The following is a 21,294-nucleotide window of genomic DNA, read 5'->3' as shown; positions in this document are numbered from 1 at the left end:
GAACATGCTTTGACACTTTGACTGCTGGCAACTGTGTAACGATGTTTTTTGGGAAGTTCTGATGACCCATGCAGAGACTACTTTTCTTCCTTCGTGCAACCAGCATACCATGCTGTGATGCAATGTGTCAGTACACTTTCCACTATACATCAATTGAAGTTCACAAGAAGATCCTAGTGGAGCCTCATTCTCTTCAGTCTTCTAAGGTCTGTGCCTTCTTGATGGTAATTGTGGCGTGTTTGGCCCAAGAGAAGTCCTCTGTAATTTGTGGGCCCCAGAAATTTGAAACTGGAGACCCACTCAACAAATTCACCATTTATGAGCAGGGGACCAGTGTCAGTTCTTTTTTTCTTCTTGAAGTTCACCTCAGTCTCTCTAGGTGTTAAGGATGGGATTGTTGGCAGAGCACCGGATTGTCAAGTTCCTTACCTCACCTTTGTATGCCAGCTCATTGTTATTGGTAATCAAAACAATTACCATTGTGTCATCTGCAGACCTCACCGTGGTGTTTGTTGGGTGAGGAGGCAGACAGTCATGGATGTAGAGATCATGGAGTAAAGGGCTCAGTACACAATCCTGTGGGAAACCACTGTTCAGGATGAGAGTGGATGATGTACACTTTCCAAACCTGTCATTCTGGGGGCAGAATGTCCAGCTACAGATTGTTGGGCTTAATCCCAGGCTAGCTATCAAATTTGGACTGCAGTGCATTGGGAATGGCTGTATTAAAGGCTGAGCTGAAGACAACGAAAAGTGCCCTGACATTTATGTTTGGCATACCCTGATATTCCAAGGCAGTGTGGAGAGAAAGGATGATAGCATCTTCATTTAATCTATTGGTCCTGTAAGTAAACTGATACTTGAACTTTCCGATAGGGGTAGATAGAATTTGCTATGGCTCATAGATATTTTTTCAGGTGGCCAAATGCAAAGCTGTGGAAAATATAGACAGATACGTAAATTCTCTGAAATCTTCTACATCCCTTTCTTGTGAATCCCAGTGCTTAGTCCTGGTAGGCACATGTGAAGTATCACTCTTTGACAATCAGTAGATAGATAATTGAATGACGCATGACATACAGTTTGTCATAAACAAAAATGAAACTCATTTGTTAAGGAGTCTTTACAAAATGTTTTACAGAAGATTACTTGTCCTTTCAACTAACAAAATTGTGTTTTGGATGACACGCCATATATGGTCAAATAGAAGAAATCATTGTACAATAGTTCTTTCCCAGACAAGTGGAAATGTGTTTATTAAGCTGAGTACATCTGCTTTTAGCGATTTAAGGCATAGAGGTAAAAGGCTATTAGGTCTTTGACAACGCAATTATGTCCCAGACATATATGGTGAAAGCTGACCTGACAATTGCCTCTGTTCAGTTGTCATAGCAGCAGCCTCAAAAGGCTAGACGTGATGTTTGTATCTCCTGTTGACAGAAAATGAAGCTTTAGTGCTTTTGTCCAATGTTGAATAACTTAACTTACTAAAAGGAGTCCATTTCTATAGTCTGACGATTTCCTGTGCAAGTCATTTCTATGAGCTTGTTTTTTGATGTGGCATAAACTCACAGTTCTGTGTTAACGTCCATTTGCCCTGCAGTTACCTGGTAACTCTGTGCGCCTGTTCTTGAACCTCTTGCAAACAGAGTGTTGTTGACACTGATAAGAAGCACCTGTTTCCGTTCCTTGGTGTGAAAAAAACTGTGGTGGGCTGCAGGATGTGAATCGGTTCAGACAAATAGGATTTGGCTGCTTTCAGGAGTGAATGTGGCAATCCAGCATTAAAGCCTTAATTGACAGCACCCTTGTCTCTCAGCTATTCACAGTCACTATGACGTTTTGCACAGCTCACTTAATTATTTTTGGCACCAACCACATTCAACTCTGACACGCAAAACTTCAGTTCCGGAGGAGAAATACTATATTGCTTAATGATCTAATGGACACTTATGTCGACACCGCTTAGCTCAGGGAAAAGTAATGTATTATGTAGTCAGTGGACTGTCATGTTAACATGGACTCCTCCACCATAAAGGTCACTCACAATAGTATCAAGTTAAAATAATCTGCCTGCTTCCAAATGCTTGGTCTGGCGTGAATGACAATTGAACTTGGGTAGCTTCTATAAAATTATATTAATAAAAGTTGGAATTTCATGAATGTGTTCTGTTCTGAATTCTTACTGCACATACTGTAAATGAGCTCCGGTGACACAGTCCTGACAAGCTGAATTTGTTACCAATTTAATGATATGTAACAGAAACTATTCAAAATGGATTTGCAGTCCATCTTTATTTTATATTGTGCCTGTCGAGGTACACCGCACTACTAAGTGCTTTATAGGGATAGTGCAACATATATTTTATGGAGATCAAATAAAAATGATAGCATATGCAGGTGAAATGACTTGGTCAGGGCCACATTCTGAGAAAATAAGCAGTGGGGCCTTTACCCATCATGTCCAACTCATTAACCACATGTCATCTTTATATATGCACATTGGATTATGTTGCTGTGAAACTGACACTACATCATCGTGCACTTTGACAGTGTACAGAGGGGACCAGGAAGGTCAGGGATTATAATGATAATTTTGCATAGCAGACCTTATTGTCCCCACCCATTGTACAGTTAAAATGTGGCTTCTTATTAGGATAAGGACAAAACATAGAGAAAGACCAAAATGACATATGTATCTTAATTGAGCCGGTTGCTGGTTGGTGCACTCTATGTTGGCATGTTTCAGGTCAGGGAAAGATGGTTTTGTTGTGTACCAGTAGTGGCACCAGGACTCTTAAATTGGGTAGCCTTTGATTAAATAGGGTGGGCCACAGTGTCCTTCCATGTAACATACTCTAACAGAGTACACAGCTTGTAACACTTGGCTATTGGATCTTCTCATTCTTTGTGGTAACAAAAAAACACGTTCAATTTGCTTATTCTGCATGTGTTGTGTCTCCAATGATAAATCACTGGGTAGGCTAGTATGGTTTTATTGGAAGGTTTTTGGCATCCCAAGGCAAGTGTGTGCTCCTGCTGGTGATTGTGATCTCTCCTCCTTATGCTTGTATCTTGATGGATCAGTGAAGCAGGAGTTTCTTCAGGTTCTGTCCTTGGTTTTTGAAGTAGCTAGAGAAGGAGCTCTACTTAGTCATAATCGCACCTTGGGATAGGCCTGTTCTATCATGCCAGAATATTTCTATTTAAATTCAATGAATTCACAGTTCTAAAGGTGTAATACGTATTTATGATTTGTGTTTCATTTGCATTCAACTAAACTCAGTTTTATATACTGTATGTTTTCTCACCTATGCATTAATTATTTAACTGTTTTTTCCCAGTTTCAGCTGGCCAATATTTGGTTTCTGATACATGTATGATTTATACACATTAGAAACAGACAATTTAGGATCACCAATACACCTAACTTGCATGTCTTTGGACTGTGGGAGGAAACCCAGGCAGACACGGGGAGAACTTGCAAACTCCACGCAGGGAGGACCCGGGACGTGAACCTGGGTCTCCTAACTGTGAGGCAGCAACGCTGCCCACTGCGTCACTGTGCCGCCCTGAATTAGGTTTGAAATGCTTTTATTATAGTTGAAGGGTCATAATAATATTTTCTGTTTTTAACTACATTCTTGCAGACAGGCTTTTAGGGCAGCAGAGTGGCCAATTTATTAGGTACCCTGTACCTAAGACATGTTGGTCTTTCATTTGCCCTTAAAATGGCCTACATTTATCAAGGTACGGACTGTACAAGGTGTTGACAGTGTAGCAGAAGAATGCGAATCCATGTCAATTTCCGTGTATCCCATATTTGTTGCAGATAAGATAAGGTAGTGGTGGATCTTTACTCCACATATTTCATTCTGTTTCACAGATGTTTGATTAGATGGAGATTTGGTGATCGGAAATTAATATTTTTAAGTTGAATTCAGTCTCATATTTCAAGGACATTCCACTTAATGTTGGGGGAAAAGGGGAGTTTTGACCTACATACAGTTTTGTGAAACTGACACTAAAATTTGTTTCTTAGATGATTTTGCTATTGTGAAAAGTGAAACTCACTAAAGATTTCTGAGTGGGTTTAAAGGTTATTTTTTGGTGAAAACAAGGAATGCTACTTCCTAAAGCCTCATTTCCATTTCCATCTTTAACTGTGTTCCTTTCTGCAACTGTGTAATGCACGTAATCCATACCAGACTGCTGAAATTACTTCTAATTATGCCTGTCCTTCACATCACTTTAGAGGAGTGCAGTGTGTTTTTTAAAATGTGAGAGTCTTCATATTGTTCACATAAAAACACACCAAAATTCACTCTTTGAACATTATTCTGTTTGCTCCACTGGAAAACTCACTACACGGAAAGACGCCACTGCAAAAACCTAACAAGTACCTAATTCTAGTTGACGATATGCACTCTTCCTTTAACCTTTTGTTTAATATTATTACTGGAAAGTTTCATTTAAAAATGAACCTGCAAGTAGATGGAAGCAAAATTAAGGATAGAAATGCTTCCAGAAAGGAACTTAATATCTTTCTCAATGTGTGAATGGCACACATTTCACTGGAAGTGAAACACAATTTATTTTGCAAATTATTTTGGGAAGCAAAACACAGAGTTTCACTGTGAATTCAATTATCCACAGATCACTTCACTCGTCACTGATTCCAGTACTTTTCTACAGTTGTAACGCAGCAAATGATTCCACTGAAAAATCTTCTTCACTGCTGCCAGATAGGCATTCAGATATTGTTTTGCTAGTGTCATGGAGTCTAAAATGAGTAATGAATGTACTCTCCACACCATTACACAACCTTAAGTCTTCTTTGTTGATATTTTACAGAATGCAATTATGGATTCATGGATTTTTCTATGGATTCGGGTCCTCCCATCAATCTAAATTAGCTGAAAGTGAGGTTCATCCACTCTTATAATGCCCAATGTTTGTGTTCCATAGTTCACTGTAACTGGAGTGTCTTGATTTTTTTTTTCATCTGCATGTGGACTTTGGCATCCATGACAAGTTGAATGTTCTGATGCACCCCTAGTTGCACCAACTATTGTACCCGAGTCTAAGGTGAGAGACTGTAACTCATCGTGCCAATCTCCTTGGGCAACTTTTTTTCTAGTAGTTTGTTTTCAACCACACAGATGCCATTGGATGGATATTTTTTTTTAGTGGTGTAAGACACTTAACCTACCTTGCCTGCTGGTGGTGGTCGGAAGGATTGGTGGCGCCAGTGTTCGGCAGCCTCACTTCTGTCAGTGTGCCCCAGGGCAGCTGTGGCTACATAGTAGCTTATCATCACCAGCGTATGAATGTGTGTGTGAATGGGTGAATGACTGTTGTGTTGTAAAGCGCCTAGGGGGGTTCTTGAACTCTAGTTAGGCGCTATATCAAATACAGGCCATTTACCATTTTTTTATATTCTTGAAATATCAACAAGGTGACTGTTTGTGGTGGATTCATGCTAACATGCCTGCCCTCCATTGGTTCCCTTTCTTGAAGCCATTTAAATCTTTAGTCATGCATATTCTTCCTCTAAAGTGTACACACGCACTTTCTTTTGATACTTACCCGGCTAATTTTCATAAATCATTTTTTGCACCTTCAACTTCTCATTGACTCAGCAGTCACTTACATTGGAAGGGCAGATGTAATAATAATAATAATAATTCTTTGCATTTATATAGCGCTTTTCCCACTACTCAATGCACTCAGCAATTGCAGGTTAAGGGCCTTGCTCAAGGGCCCAACAGAGCAGAGTGCCCTTTGGCATTTATGGGATACCTATTGAAGCGGCCACTCTGCATATCCCAGAAGTAATGGCATACTATTCTAGGCTGGAACTCTGTTTTGTCCCAGCAGACATTCATGCATATTCACACTGAGTGAATGTAGATTTGCTGTGTAGCAGACTGTATGTCTTCAAACTGTGGCAAAAAAAACCTTGTGGAATGGAGGAAAGCCACACATACAGTACATAAGCAGAATATCAAACTCTACAGATAAAGCACAACTGGGATCTGAAAGAGGGTTCAAGCTCCATGAGCTGGCGATTATGCACTCAAGGCAAAGGTCAAGTTTAGGGGCATTTACTTTGCACAATACCCATAACAATATGCACAGCGGTTGTTTCCTCTGGCAAATTAGTTAGAACTAAAAATACATTAAATAAAGAATTATATAAGTGTGGATCTTTGACTATTGAAAGTGCTATTGACTGCTTGTGCACTTCACTTGACCTTTTGGTGCTCCTATTGACAGAAATGCAAATGCAAACAGTGGTAGTCATCACTGTATACTTTAGAAAATAAAAATGAATAAGTGAGTTAACTAAAACAAAGTATAAAAGTGATAGATAGATAGATAGATAGATAGATAGATAGATAGATAGATAGATAGATAGATAGATAGAATGAAAGGCACTATATGATAGATAGATAGATAGATAGATAGATAGATAGATAGATAGATAGATAGAAAGGCACTATATGATAGATAGAGTGAGTGAAAGGCACTATATGATTGATAGATAGATAGATAGATAGATAGATAGATAGAATGAAAGGCACTATATGATAGATAGATAGATAGATAGATAGAGTGAAAGGCACTATATGATAGATAGATAGATAGATAGATAGAGTGAAAGGCACTATATGATAGATAGATAGATAGAGTGAAAGGCACTAAATGATAGATAGATAGATAGATAGATAGAGTGAAAGGCACTATATGAAAGATAGATAGATAGAGTGAAAGGCACTGTATGATAGATCGATAGATAAATAGATAGAAAGATAGATAGAGAGTACCTGCAGACCCCTTTTTAAATAGAATAAATGGCAATGTGCTTTCCTGATTAAGTGTTTCGTGAGTGTGGATACCTAATTAATGAAATTGAGATCCTTTACCCCAGACTATTAGGGCAGCTACTTGCCAACCCTGCCACCTGCACAGTTATTTCTGAAATGCTCAAAAGCTCAGGTAAATACTGTATTAAGTGGCGTGAGTATGTTAGGCTGAGGCCACTGTAAGGGCACATCATATGGCTAATTTAGCACCCAAACTCGAGACTTTGTGCAGGAAATTAAAACATTGAATTCCTCATAGCCATCAAGGTAAAAGGCAAATGTTCCCTTACAAAAAGGAAACAGCCACAGAAAAAAAAAAAAAACCTTTATAATTTGAGGTGAAAGGGAAGACAACACTTAGGCATCTGGTGGTTAACAGCAAAGCAGGCCCATCTGTTCATTAGGGGGTCCTGTTTTGGCCCACTGCAGACTGTTGGATGGTATACTGCCTTGCTCAGTTTTTGACTGCCTATGTTATTCTCCCATCCATTTGTTTTTCTGAGCCATACACAGATTCTAAAATAAATTTGGAAGTGGCAGAGTATTACTGTATAGTGAAGCAGCCTCATGGTTGTGGAGTATTAAATCTGGTTTGGTTGGCACCTGAATGGATTTCGCATGTCTGGCAGTACAGTTTCCCTTTGTATTTCAAAGCTTTGCTGTGTTACGCATATTGTGTTTAGTGTGCATGTACTTTGGTACACACTTTCAGGATAAGCCCCCTGCAATACTAAAATCAGATTAAGCAGTTTTAAAAAATAATAGCTGGTTAAATTATTTAGGACAATTAAATCTAGACTGTTGTATATCTAAGTACAAGACATCAAAATATTTACAAACAGTATAACCATAGAAGATAATGTAAAGTTTTGATCTGCATATACTGTATAATATTTTGATACATGACAGTATTACTATAATAAACCAAAAAGCTTTATTGGTAATCACTAAAAATGGTAACTCTCAGTTTAAATTAATAGATTTCACAAAAACACTGTAGATGTACTCCAAAAAGCGGCCATTTGCATTTGCCAAGTCGGCTGTGCTATTAGTCAGTGGCTGCCATCTGTCATTTTCGGCTGTAGCTCCATAGGTCATCAGTTAATTCAGGAGGTCTAATGCTGTAGGTTCAATAGCTAATTAGCCCTATAATAAAGTGGAACATCATTTTTGTCTAATTAGACACTTTATCTATACTATTTATTCAGTTTAATGCTACATTTTCGAGCTTTATTCAGCCTTAGATTAAGATTTAAATTAGCTATCTGCTAGTGTTTGTCTCTTTAGTGGGCGTCACGTCTGAAGGAAAATGAATCTTTTCTATGTTGATTGATGATTTTAAATTTGGTCTGATACAAGTATTTTTTTGCTTTGTGTGAAACTGGCATCTTACCTCTTAAAAGCATATAAACACTAAAAGTAAAGTAATATAAGAAAATTGCCAAAAAATGAAAAGATAAGAGACTGTGAAGAAGACAGTGTGCTCTCATAGCGACTTTTCTATCCAGACAAGTGCAGAGGAAGCAACACTATATAAAAAAAGGGAATTTATTACTGGCATGAAAATGAATAGTGACAAACAAAAAGAACGAACAAATAATAAAATAAACAGATAAGATAAATAATATGCTATCCATGGGGAACCACTGGGTCACTAAAAACACCAAAGCAGCCTATAAGGCCTTTCTGCAAGTATTGCAAACTTTCGTTCCATTGTATATTAAAGACCAGGCTTCTCAAACGTGTGCTTCGCCACAGCTAAAACAATGGCAGATATGTTTGGAAAGAGAAAGGGCCAAGAGATGACAGATTTAAAAAATAAAGTTGAAACAGAAGGCACACTTAGAAACAGAAGTCAAAAAATATAACTAAGCCAAAACGAAACAAATTTAGACAAAGCTTACCTACATGGTGCCAGCTTAAATGGTTGCAGTAATGATGGGGCCTAACAACGAGCTGTCGCAACAGATACTCAAAGTGGTGGCTTCCACTGAAAAAAAAAGTCACACAAATTGTAAATCACAGCCATGCGATTCAATAATAAGTCCAAAAATGAGTAACAAATAGTAAAACTAAGTTCTATAAAGAATAAAGCCTGCTAAGAGTTGAAAACTAGGATTTGCACGTAAACTGAAGCAAAACAAAAGCCGAAAGACTTTAAAGATTTTGTAACCAGGGATCAAAATGATGCACAAGAAATAGCACTGAAGATTTTTCTAAGTTGAACCCAAACAAACTTGGACTAACTAGGAACTGCATGATCTTAACTTTTTATTCTGGCGCAGTGATGACTTCACGTACCGCATACTCGAGGCCGTCCTGCCTAACAACGGCAAGCAACTATTAAAACAAATGTTTCCAATGGCATTGTGGAAAAGTATGATTTAAATATAACAATATTAAAACTTCATCAAATTGAGAAACAAATGTGATCTCTAAAACAGCCAGAAGAAAGTTTCAATTATTAGAGAAAAGCTAAAAAAAATAAAGAACAAAAAGCCAAATCATGACAGCGAGAGAGAAGGTGCATTATGTTCATAAAGGTATTACTATAATCCTCTGCTCTGAATCTTTCAATATAAATGATCAGCATCTGCGGTGGGCTGACGCCCTGCCCAGGGTTTGTTTCCTGACTTGACTTGGCTGGGATTGGCTCCCGCGGACCCCCGTGATCCTGTAGTTAGGATATAGCAGGTTGGATAATGGATGGATGGATGGATGATCAGCATTTAAACTGAAGTAATACATATTGTCAAGGTTAGGCTACTGAATGAAGCAAGATATCATTATTATTAATCCTGTTGTAGCCTACTCTGTGATGTTTTGTTCTCCCATTGTTAATGACAAGTCGGTGTCCATGACAGGTACTGATCTCTCATATATAAGATGGCTTCTCCACCTGCCCAGTTTTTCATTACAAATGAACTTCCAGTTAAACACAGTGTACACCTTAAGAGTGTACATTTAATTGATTTAGTATAACTCAACCTAAATCAATATTCTCTCAAGTTTGATTTCTACACTTTATTTTTTTAAAAAACATATTATGATCCATAGAGCTAATCAGTACAATGATTTTCGATAGATTGCACACTCAGAATATTAATTCATTTGAATTGTGTTCCTTCATCCACCTGCAAATTTAAGGACAGATGTCCCTGATAGGTCAGAATACACTTTTTATTTTCCATCGTCACACTTCCCAAGTATTTTATAGCAATCCCTTTCTTTCACTGGGTTCATAGTTTTCTTAAAGTTGAACTCCCATGGCAGTAAGGATCATGGCCAATTTAAGAGAGATGATGAATAAATACAAAGCTAAGAGCTACACTAGGATTTGTCCTGAACTCTTTAAGGAAGCTAAAGTTTAAAAATATTACATGTGTTATTGGATAGTACAGAAAAGGAATAACAGGTACCAAATAGATCTAAAAAGTAATCCCAGCCCTTTGTAACAGAAATTACAAGAAATACAACAATCAAGCACACACTGCAATAATTTAGTCTAAATACAATCAATTTAGTAAATCACAAAAGGAGTTGTTAATCTTAAACATCACTGAAATCATTGCCATGTCCCAATAACAGAAGATGTTAAAGAAGCAGATGTAGTGCTGAACAGACAGACAGACAGAAAGACGTACAGACGGACTGATTGACTGACTGACTTTATTTGTCCCCAAAGGGAAATTACAGCTTTACAAAAGCTCAAGGGAAAGGAAAAAAATATAATATAACTCATTAGAATGTCTGGCTTGGATAACAGACTTTGTACGTGGCAGTAAGACGGTCAGACCTGTCCAGTTGTAGCACAGATTTGCATTTAAATGAATTAACGTTTGGATACAGCAGGTCCAGCTTGTTGCGTCCACAGAAGGTACAGGTACAGCATAACATTGTAATAATCTGGTAGTATAAATGATTTTGAATCTCTGTTCAGAATACTCCAAACTCATCCATCAATTCAGAGATGTATATTTATTTCTGTTCCCTTCTGGATGTTTATTTTACTCAAGTGTGTGTATTTTTTTTCTTTTTCTCTGTTCTGCTTTGACCATTTTCTGCTTGGATAAGCTCCAGCTCCCAAAACAAAATAAAAGTAAATAACAAAAAAAGAAACTAGCATCTACATTGAATAAAACCCAACAGGAATAAGTTAGCTCATAAGATAAATACATAATTCAATCTCTTTTATTTTTTTTCATTTTTATCTTATACTGTATATGTGGAAGTTTTCTTATATTTACCCTTTCAGTTCAAAATCTTTGAAATATCTATGCAATTTCAAAGAAACATTTGTAGTTTTTTGCACCCCTGAGGTATGAATGTCAGCATTTACAACATATATGAATTTGTTCATTAATATTTCATTCATTTTTTTTTCACATTGATCTAACTAAATTGTGATTTGTTATTTCTTCCTTCCCTCCTAAAATCCTAGATTTGGGAAGTTGCAAAGACAGTAAAATATTTGCATGTTATTTTGTCCCCACCATTTGAGGGAAATTCAGCATTTTTTGACTTTGAACAATGAAGATTTTGTTTCCTGAACACTTTTCAGTGTAGCTTATGGATTTTGGCCTGCTCATCACAGTAATCACTTTTAAATTTTCCTACCTTGTATTACTTTATTGCAATCACCTATTTTTGTGATTTCCTCTCATATTAGTACACATAAAAAAATCCAACAACTACAACTGGAACATCTGTCCTGATCCAAAGGTAGTGGCACTGTGACTAGGAATTCAGCTCTGATATACTGAGTTCTGCTGTTTTATTTGTAACTGGGAGAGCCGCGCTAAGGATTTCATTGTGTTAAAAAGAACTGGGCACTCTGTAAGCATTTGATTAGACAGCAGAAAAGTATGACACTTCATTTTAGTTGCCTTGATCCTGAAGATTTCCCACCCTTAATTGCTTATTTTAGTCTTGAACAGCTGCATTTACTGTTTTTAATTGCTCCTTATCAGCAGTAAGATGCAAGTGACAAAGAAATCATCAGTTCCCTATCCAGCTTGTGGGTATTCATCATGAACTCTCTATAAAAATACAGTCCTAGTATTATGGGCAATTTAACGTTTAGGTCAGAGTCCATGATTACACCTAAATTCTTTACTTCCTCCTTAAGTTTTAATGCTAATGGATCTAGTTTATTTTGAACAATTGTCTATAACATTGGAGAATGTAGGAGACTCTGGGCACGTAAAGAAGGAAATATTAAATGTTCCCCTACTCATCTGGTAGCTCTGCGATCACTGCTGAGTATTGCACCATATCACAGAAGCAGCTCCACCAAAGATGGAAAGAAAACACAGCAAGGATAAAAGTAAAGTGGAAAGGACTCAGAATTGGCCTGTCTCCATAAATGTGGAATTTTCAATCATTTTTAAATAAGTTGGATGAGCTTTTACGTGTTATGGCAAGTCACGGACTGTTCCTGATACTGTGACGTTTGGTTATTGAGGAGAACCAGCTTAGGCGTATTTTGGATGCTAGTTAATGCAGGACAGCTTTCATCTAATTTGATCAGACAAAGTGGTCCAGAGTCTTATGAAGTAGATGTGAGCACATCACAATAAAAGCTGACTACATTTGTCCATGTTACTGCCTAGGAGCGGTTGCATCATCCTGTAGTAATTCTGAACCAATATCTGATGGCATGTTATTTTTTCAGACAAAACAAGCTGACTCTTCTTTATTCAAATGTTAACGTCTTCAAATAAACATCTGGACTCATCTGACCATCTCACTGCCACCTATAGTTCTGTTATTGATTGCAGCAGTTCTCCGGTCTCCAATCCAGAAGTTCTAATATGTGTTTAGTGAGTTGTTTGTTTATTATTCATATATTACTAGGGGGCTTCACCCCCTGCTTACTTCATTCGCCAACCTCCCTGGCCTGTGCTTCGCGCCAGCCACTTTGTGTCTCTGCTGCTCGCGTATGTGGATTTCACTTTCACCAAATGACCAATCTTTTAATTCATTGGGAAGAAACACTACTTTTACATGATCTCAACACGAATTAGACATTCTATAAATCTCCAACTTAAAGCTTAAAGCCAAATAATATCTACATACTTCTGTCATATCACCTATGTCCATATATTCAATCTCTTTTCGCTGTTCCATTATTTCCATGTGTTAGCGCTAATGTGATCTTTACTATCAGTTTTTTGAGACTTTCGAATTTTAGTACTTTCATAATCTCTAACCTGCTCTGCATTTAGGACATTCCACTTTGTCTTCTACTCTTTGTCTTTTATTTTCGACCCTGCTTGGATCTGAGAGTGCAGGAACTGTCTGACAACAGCATTCACACGAATAAAAAGTGATTGGACTGTGGCTGTTGTTCTAACAACATCACATTAAAGTTTGATAAATTCTAAAAAGAATGATACCAAACATGTATATGTAGGTTTTAAAATAAGACCAATTTAAAGCATGACATAAAAACATTACATAAAATTGGTGCACAAAATCATTGCACTTTCAGGCTTAGCATTTTATATATATAGAGTAGATTTATATATTTCTGTTTCTCGAGCTTATGTAAAGTTCTGATAGATAATGTAAGGCATTATATAATAGAAAGCTCATACCTGCAGACTGTACATTCTTTCATAGAATTACACTTTGAAGCTGCTTGTCATTTTGTCTGGCCTATAGTTGCAATGACCTGATCACAACAGACCCTTAATTTGTGTTTCCTCAGTTTCAAATCCTGCCTTTTAAGTATACCTGCATACTTTCTCCATCATTGTTTAGCATTGTGCTAGAGGACCAGCTGGCCCATCAACTGAAATTCCTTCATTTTATTGGTGCTTGTGCATATTCTTTTTTAGTTCCTGCTCCTGTAGGGTTAGCCGTTGCAATCCTGTGGTTCCAGGTATGATAAGCACATTCATTAACATGAGACCATGCATTTTGAGTTCTTGGTCTTCTATTAAATTAAATAAATCTGGTGACATGTTGCATGCTACTGCTACAAGTACTTCAGATGTTTTTTTTTTCTTGAGCAATACTATTTACTATTTAATATTACGATAACTTCAGGTATTGTATTTATTGGTCTGGCATTGTCTTCAGCAGGTTTCCTAGCACCAGACACCAGGCATTAGTGCTCCTTGACTAAAGCAGTTGTTTATTGAGATGAGCTGGCCGAAGCTCTGTGTGGATGAGGACTCAAGCCCACTTGCTGTGCTTTTAGCGTTCATTAGGACAAATGCGCTGTGAGTGTTCTCTGGATTCTCATTAGTGTTTTACGAGGCTTGAAGCGCTGCTATTTGAAGGGGCATTTGGAGTGTTCATTAACTGTTATCCTCGATTTCAGTGGGATGTCTTCCAAACGGCAGGAGGCAGCTTTGAATGTCATTTTATGGACTGTGCACATTTGCATGATTTTCAGGTGTGAGAAAGAAGTTTGCACAGCTTAACTAAAATAAATATAAATTAAATTTCTAACTGTGATAGCAAAGGGCCTCTCATAAATGAGCCCTTTTTTGTTTTTTATTTGCATATTAATATGTATTTACAGCAAGTATCGCCATGTCCATCTTCTCATTTTGTGCAAGTCAATTTTAAAGCCTTCTCCATTCCAATTGGTGGGATATTCCAAAACAGCATAAGAGTACATAGCAACTTATTGCTGTATGACATATTTGTATTGTTTATTTTTCTAATCACACATTGATATAAAAATCATTGGTCCAGATATTATAAGCATTGTTTACATAAAGATATCTTCAACTTGTAATTATTTTAAAAGTTTTAGGTGTAGGCACCATCTCCAACAATCCAGAATTGGATTGAGCAGGTTAAAAAAATGGAGGGAGGAAAGATAAATAGTATGGAAAACTTGAGATAGTTTTCCTTAAAAATCCTCTATTTAAAAAAAATATATATTACATTTTCAGTATTTTACATAAATTGCTCCTCACTTTTTACCCTGATCATGTCTGATACCACATCCCCTGTAGATTCCCAGCCGTGCATTGTGTTGCTGGGAGAGGCAATTTACAACCTTGAACTGGAGAGGTTGGGTGATAAAGGATTCTCCCTTTTTACCTTTAGGATTTTTGTCTTTGTCAAATAAAAGTATTGTAATATGTTTGTTTTCTTAAAATTTCAATAATTATTAGTTTCTATTCTTGTTATAAAGAGCCCTGTTAATATGCCCCTTTGAGTGAGAATGACTTGTTACCTACTTCCAAGGTTTTTTTTTTTTTGCATATAATAGTTTGATTAATAAAAACTGAAAATGGAATTTCTCGTGCAGAATCATTCAAATGAAAATAATTATTTTCACATCATTACTAAAATTTTTGTACCATTTCAAAGTATTGGAACAATGATTCCTTGGGCTTGGTTACTTTCTTGCTTTTGACGGACAGTGATGTCCCCAGAATAAAAGAATTCATCCAAGCTGTTGAACCCATCATGGACTTGGCAAATTACTGCCATAATAGATGTTGTTTCTGTTTATGTGGACTCTTCAAGCCAAACTCAAAGGGTGTATTTCTGTTTTCATATATCTTTACAGAATGTTATGATACCATTATAGTAAAGCACAACACCTCTATCTTGTACATTACCGTATTTTAATATTATTACATGCTTAAAATGTAATCAAATCCTGAATTTTCAACATACTACTCTCTTGTAATCGTATATAATAACCTAAAAAAATAGTGAAGCTTTACTCAAACTCCCATTGTAAAAATTGCATCTCAATGTTTGCCAAATTTGATACAATAGCTGAGTTACCCCATTCTCATCAATTTCACATTTCCATTTTTTAGTTGGAGAGCATATCCCCAAGGCAATATGATATAAGAGGTGACATTAGCATTTTTCTATCCATCCATTTACTAAACCTTTTTAATTTAATTTTACGGTCTAATCTCAGCAGCATGGAAATACACAAAATTAGACACCGTTCAATCAGTGTGTGAAATATCCTTGTGTTAGACTGAGCTTTGGATAAATGAATTTGATCTGCTATGACTCCAGAATAGGCTGTAAGTGGATGCAGATCTATTCTGACATCTATAGAATATAAAATAAGGGTAAGGACTGGGGCCTGTTTGCATGTCTCATAATTTGGGTATAATATTTAATTTCATTGAACCAGGAAATTAGTCAGACCCTTCACTTTTTCACATTTTGTTACATTGCAGCCTTGAACTAAAATCGTTTAAATTAATTTTTCCCTCATCAAGCAACACTCAATACTCCAGAATGGAAAAGTGAAAAAAGATATTAGAAATGATTGCAAATTTATTAAAAATGAAAAAACTGAAATATGACATTGACACAGGTATTCAGATGTTTTACTGAGTACATTGTTGAAGTACTTTTGGCAGCGTTTATCGCCTGGAGTCATCATGAGTATAACACAAGAAGCTTTGTACACCAGGATTTGGGGATTTTCTGCCATTCTTGTCTGCAAGTCTCCTCAAACTGTGTTAGGCTGTGGGTTTGCATTTATTACATTACTATTTTCAGATCTCTGCAGAGATGTTTGATTGGATTCACGTCTTGTTTTGCTGAGCAACTCAAGAATACTTCCAGAGTTGTCCATTAGCCACTCCTGTGTTTACTTGCTTTGTACTTAGTGTCATTGTTGTTTTGGAAGGTGAATCTTTCAGCCTAGTCTAAGGACCAGAGCGTTCTGCAGCAGTTTTTCATAAAAAGCATATCTCTGTTTAGCATTCCCACATCCCTACAGCATGATGCTGCCATGACCATGCTCCACCGTTGGAATGGTATGGTACTGGTGATGAACGGTGCCTGGTTTCCTCCAGACATTGCACCAATCTTGGTGTCATCAGACCAGAGAATCTTGTTTCTCGCACTCTGAGAGTCCTTTAGGTGCCTTTTTACCAACTCCAAATGGGCTCCCATATCATAAAGCCCAAATTGTTGCAGTGGTGGTTGTCCTTCTGGAAGTTTCTCCTACTTCAAAAACAGATTCTTTGGAGCTCATCTAGAGTAACCATCAGGTTATTGGTCATCTCTTTTACCAAGACCCTTCTCTCACTGTTGCTCAATTTGGCCAGGTGGCCAGCTCTAGGAACAGTCATAGTCATTTCAAACTTCTTCCTTTTAAGAACTTTGAGTTTAATTGAGATCTTGGGAACCTTCAGTGCTGCAAGGATTTGTTTGTATCCTTCCCCAGATCTATGCTGTCTCTAAGCTCTGCAGACAGCTCTGACAACTGTTAGACCTTCTATAGACAGGTGAGCACCTTTCCTAATTATGGTCAGTTGAATTGACCATAGGTGGACTCCAATCAAGGTTTAGGAACATCTCAATGATGATGATCAAAAGAATGGGATACACTTAAGCCAGATTTCAAGGGTCACAGCAAAACATCTCAATATTTGTATCAATGTGATAAGTGTTTTTATATTTAATAAATTTGCAAAAATTCCTAAACTACTATTTGACTAATATGTTATTCTGAGGTACTGAGGCTTGATTTGATGAAAAAATTAATTTAAATGATTTTAGCACAAGGTTGCAACAAAGTATAATATCAAAAAAGTGCAGGAGTCTGAATATGTACCTATTGTATAGTCTTGGTTTGGAAGCTTATTTATTTGTCCAAGTGAAGAAGAGAAAGGGCATTGCTCGAATAGGCACAATATGCTTTTGAATGACCCACCATATATTTTGCTCCTATCCTAATAATGTAAATAAGTCTCCGTGTGTTGTAAGGTCGGAGCAAACTGTTGCTTTTTTCCCCTCACTCTCCCTCTGTCTTTTATTATTAGCTCCATAAGTGGGAACTCAAACCTATATTAAATTTATTTCAAGCTATTACAATTAGGAAAGTCAATTTGTATTGTCATCCAGTTGTCAATCTTAAGATGACTGTAGTTTTCCTGTAAACCTGTAAGCTTATAGTCCACTGGATTCAACTCTGTATTTGGATTTGACTGACGTTTTGCAACATTCATGCTCAGTGTTGGTCAAAGCCCCAATTGCCTAAAATGTATGAATGAGGTGAACAGTTGAATGAGTTGCGTTATGTTGAGTTATAACCCTGAGCGTGACAATCAGTGTATTTTGGTAATCATCATTTTTGTTGAGAACATAATGTAAGTATTTTATGTTGTTCATTTTTTAGCTTTATGCTTGCTTAACTATAAAAATATATTTTATAGTCTCAACTTGTCATGACCAGAAAGATTGAGCAATAAAAATGCAATCTGTAGATCGATACAGATATTAGGCTTCAAGCGGCAAAAATGAAGTACACACTAGAAGAAAACATAATTGAACAGGCAACATCCAAACTGTAAAAATCAATCGCCATATGTCTTCTTATTCCCAAAATTCTTAAATATTTATAGATGCTAAAGAAAATTGTCACATGATTTACTAAGCCATCTTCTTGCAACAAGAGTTGAAACACTTGATAATAAGATAAGAAGCTGTCACAGAAATAGGATGACTTTCATGAAGTTGCACAACTTGTTCTTAGTTTTGGAAAGTAATTTATAGTGACCTAGCAATTAAAGCGTTATGTGTGGAAGTGAATGATCTACAAAATGTTACCAGTAAAAGTAGAGTGCATTTGTATAGTTTGTAGGCTCATTACTGTCACAGGTACAGAGTACAGTGAAATTCTTACTTTTATGTGCTATTCAACATGCAACACGTCTTTTTACAAAATGTTTGTATTCTCTCTCCTCAGGATGAATCTGCTTCTACTGAGAAACAGTATAAACAAGAACCAGGCGAGGTCACTTTCCCGGTATCAGCTGTTTCTTCTGCGCAGGAGGTGTTGTACATCAATGGTAATGGAACCTACAGTTGCCATAGTTACGGCGGGTTAGGGGGAGGACTGCTGAACCTCAATGAAGCATCTAGCAGTGGTGAGTTCGATTTTAGCTCAATGCAGAACCTGACTGCCTCACATGAACTTTACACCTCAGGTGTTGAGGCATCAGTAACCAAGCTAAATTTGCTAAAATGGATCAGAGGACTGCAGGGATTTTTTTTTCTCTTTTGCAAGCAACGCAACTAATCTAGTGCTAAAATGACAGTTTATCTTGCAAATCATCACTTTTTAATGCACGCTACTCAGTTTTAATTGGAGATTAAATGTTAATCACCATTATTTGTGCAGGAATATCTGTCATGAGGACAGCAGGCAGGTCAGTAGTGGTTTGTGGGGAGACGGGAGGGGGGATGTTAGCATGCTAAGAGATATCTGCGTGTGGCGGGCATTTATAATTAAAAAGGGCATTTTTAATCTTAGTACTACAAAGCTCTTGTGAAATTAGAAAATATATTAGAACCTAAGTAAAGCAAAATGAAAATATTAGAGCTACATCAGTGAGGTACAGTAAATGAACAAGCTAAATATATGGCTGCCAGTAACTGTCTCACTCCTACAACATTATTGTGCATTTTGGAAAGCAACATTGAATTCCTACTAAAACCCTTAATTCTTATTCAATTTAATTTATGATTATTAGGAACACTTATTATAGCCTTGTGTTCTATACAATTATTACAAATATGTGATTCTAAATATATAAAATAAAAGCTTATGTTTAACACAGTAAACCATCATGTAATGTAAATACAAGGGGAAATACAATGCCTACATGTAGGTACAAAATTTGTGTGTGTGTGTGTGTGTCTTGTTTTTGGTTAGAGTATAGTGCTTGTAGGCCATCTACATTTTGAAACACATCAGACTGCAGACTAGTGATGAGAATTGAGAACACAACATTTGAAAATACGTCCATGTCCACTCCATAGCAGACCAAGTGCCACCATAAATGCATTGACTTTTTAATAAAGGAAAGAAAGGGTAACAGAGTAAGTAAAAATTAATTCAAAGGCAATATGACAAAGCAAAATATCCTCTCTTGACAATATCAAAATAAGTGTATGCTGTACGAAAATACTGAGCTTTTAATTTTGATTGAAATGTGGAGAACGATGGGACTTGGACAGTATTGGTAGTTACATCAGAGCCTGGGTGTTGGAAAGCTAAGCATTTGTCTTCCAACAGGTTTTATTATTCTTTAATATTCAAAGAACTGGGATCAATAAATTTTATCTAATCTAACCTAAAGCAGACCTGCAACAAGGTTTAAGTAAGAGCATCGATAAAAGTGCCATCTCATTAAAGGGAGCGTTTCATTTTTTTTTTCCTTCAGCTAATTTTGGGTAAAAACTTCATTGGCTTGTTGGATTATAGTGTTTTCCAACCTTTTACCTGACAGTTTTACCTGACAATCCACAGACAGTTTGAGTAAAACCCCTTCATGAATCAAACTAACCCTAATTGGAAGAGAGTGGCAGGGTGTCACCGTGAATAAACAGATGCAGTTAGAAATGAGAAAAATATCACACAGTGTTGCCATTCATCTCATTCGATCTCGGGGTGTATCACATGTGACAATAAATCTGAGATAACAAGATTTACAGTCAATTTTTTATCAGTGCATAGCGTTTCCACCTGCATATCACCATTAAGTTTACAATACCAATCAATGTACAAAAAACAACAACAAGAATATGGCAGTTTATTCAGTGGAACCAAACCACAATTGAATAGAATGAAGTGCAGTTTTTTCTGTAGCTGATGGTGATGCTGTTTTTCAGAATGTAATAAGTGAGTTAAGGTAACTAGTAACTTTTATAATATTTTGTTGGTAGACATTTATTCAAATCTACTTTATACTGAGGCAGTACTAATTTAGAATTTGTTGTTAATGGAAAGTCAAGATGTTTAGGAGTTTTAGATTTATGTGAATCACTTTTAAATCACCTTTGTAATAACATTACAGAATGACGCATTAATACAGAGGTCTTCTGCAGTTTCTTTCACACCAACACCACCAAGGACTGTGTGTTGCATGTTTAACAGTAAGCAGCTCAAGATAACTAATAATATTAGCCCCTGGTAAAATAAATACAAATATTCTATACAGAAAATACTTATTTAATTACAGAATACTTCTGACACATCTTATAAACCAATGGCACTGTAACTGAGGCCCATTGACTTCATTAATTTCTGGGTGAAGCCTGGTAACAACAGCTAGTTTAAAATTAAAGCACTGTACCTGGCCTGAGACAACGTGAGCGCTTTTGCTGAACCCACACTGGCAGGGTTGGGTTGGATAGAAAGAAAGAAGAGCTTCTGTCTGAATAAGAAGAGTATCCTTCATTGGGTGTTATCTTGGCTTCATGAAACAGGACATTGAAGTCAAATGTAAACCCTGATGAAAAAACCATTGCTGTGACTATAAATAACACAAGCAGCTTGTTTTAAAACAGTACGATAGTTATGTGGAATATGTAGAGTGCATGGCAAAAAAAGAGAAACTAATAAGTTCAGTCATGGCTGAAGTGATTTCCCAAAGCAGCAGTCTTTAATACAAGCATTCGCTAACAA

At 36.7% G+C, this 21,294-nt stretch overlaps 1 protein-coding gene across 3 annotated transcripts in view; it reads left to right on the top strand.

The window, feature by feature from the left end:
• The window catches only part of LOC120530198 (nucleolar protein 4-like), a 432,135-nt gene that overhangs the window by 384,659 nt on the left and 26,182 nt on the right, over positions 1-21,294 (top strand). For 2 of the 3 annotated variants that reach the window (XM_039754461.1, XM_039754463.1), the window contains one exon: positions 18,571-18,751. In XM_039754461.1, coding sequence (XP_039610395.1) covers positions 18,571-18,751 — 181 coding nt within the window. The remainder of the gene's footprint in view (positions 1-18,570; positions 18,752-21,294) is intronic. The other variant, XM_039754462.1, reaches the window with a different exon arrangement.

This window comes from Polypterus senegalus, chromosome 5 (assembly GCF_016835505.1).
Source record: "Polypterus senegalus isolate Bchr_013 chromosome 5, ASM1683550v1, whole genome shotgun sequence".
Classification (NCBI taxonomy): domain Eukaryota; kingdom Metazoa; phylum Chordata; class Cladistia; order Polypteriformes; family Polypteridae; genus Polypterus; species Polypterus senegalus.
This window is presented reverse-complemented; position numbering and strand designations above follow the sequence as displayed.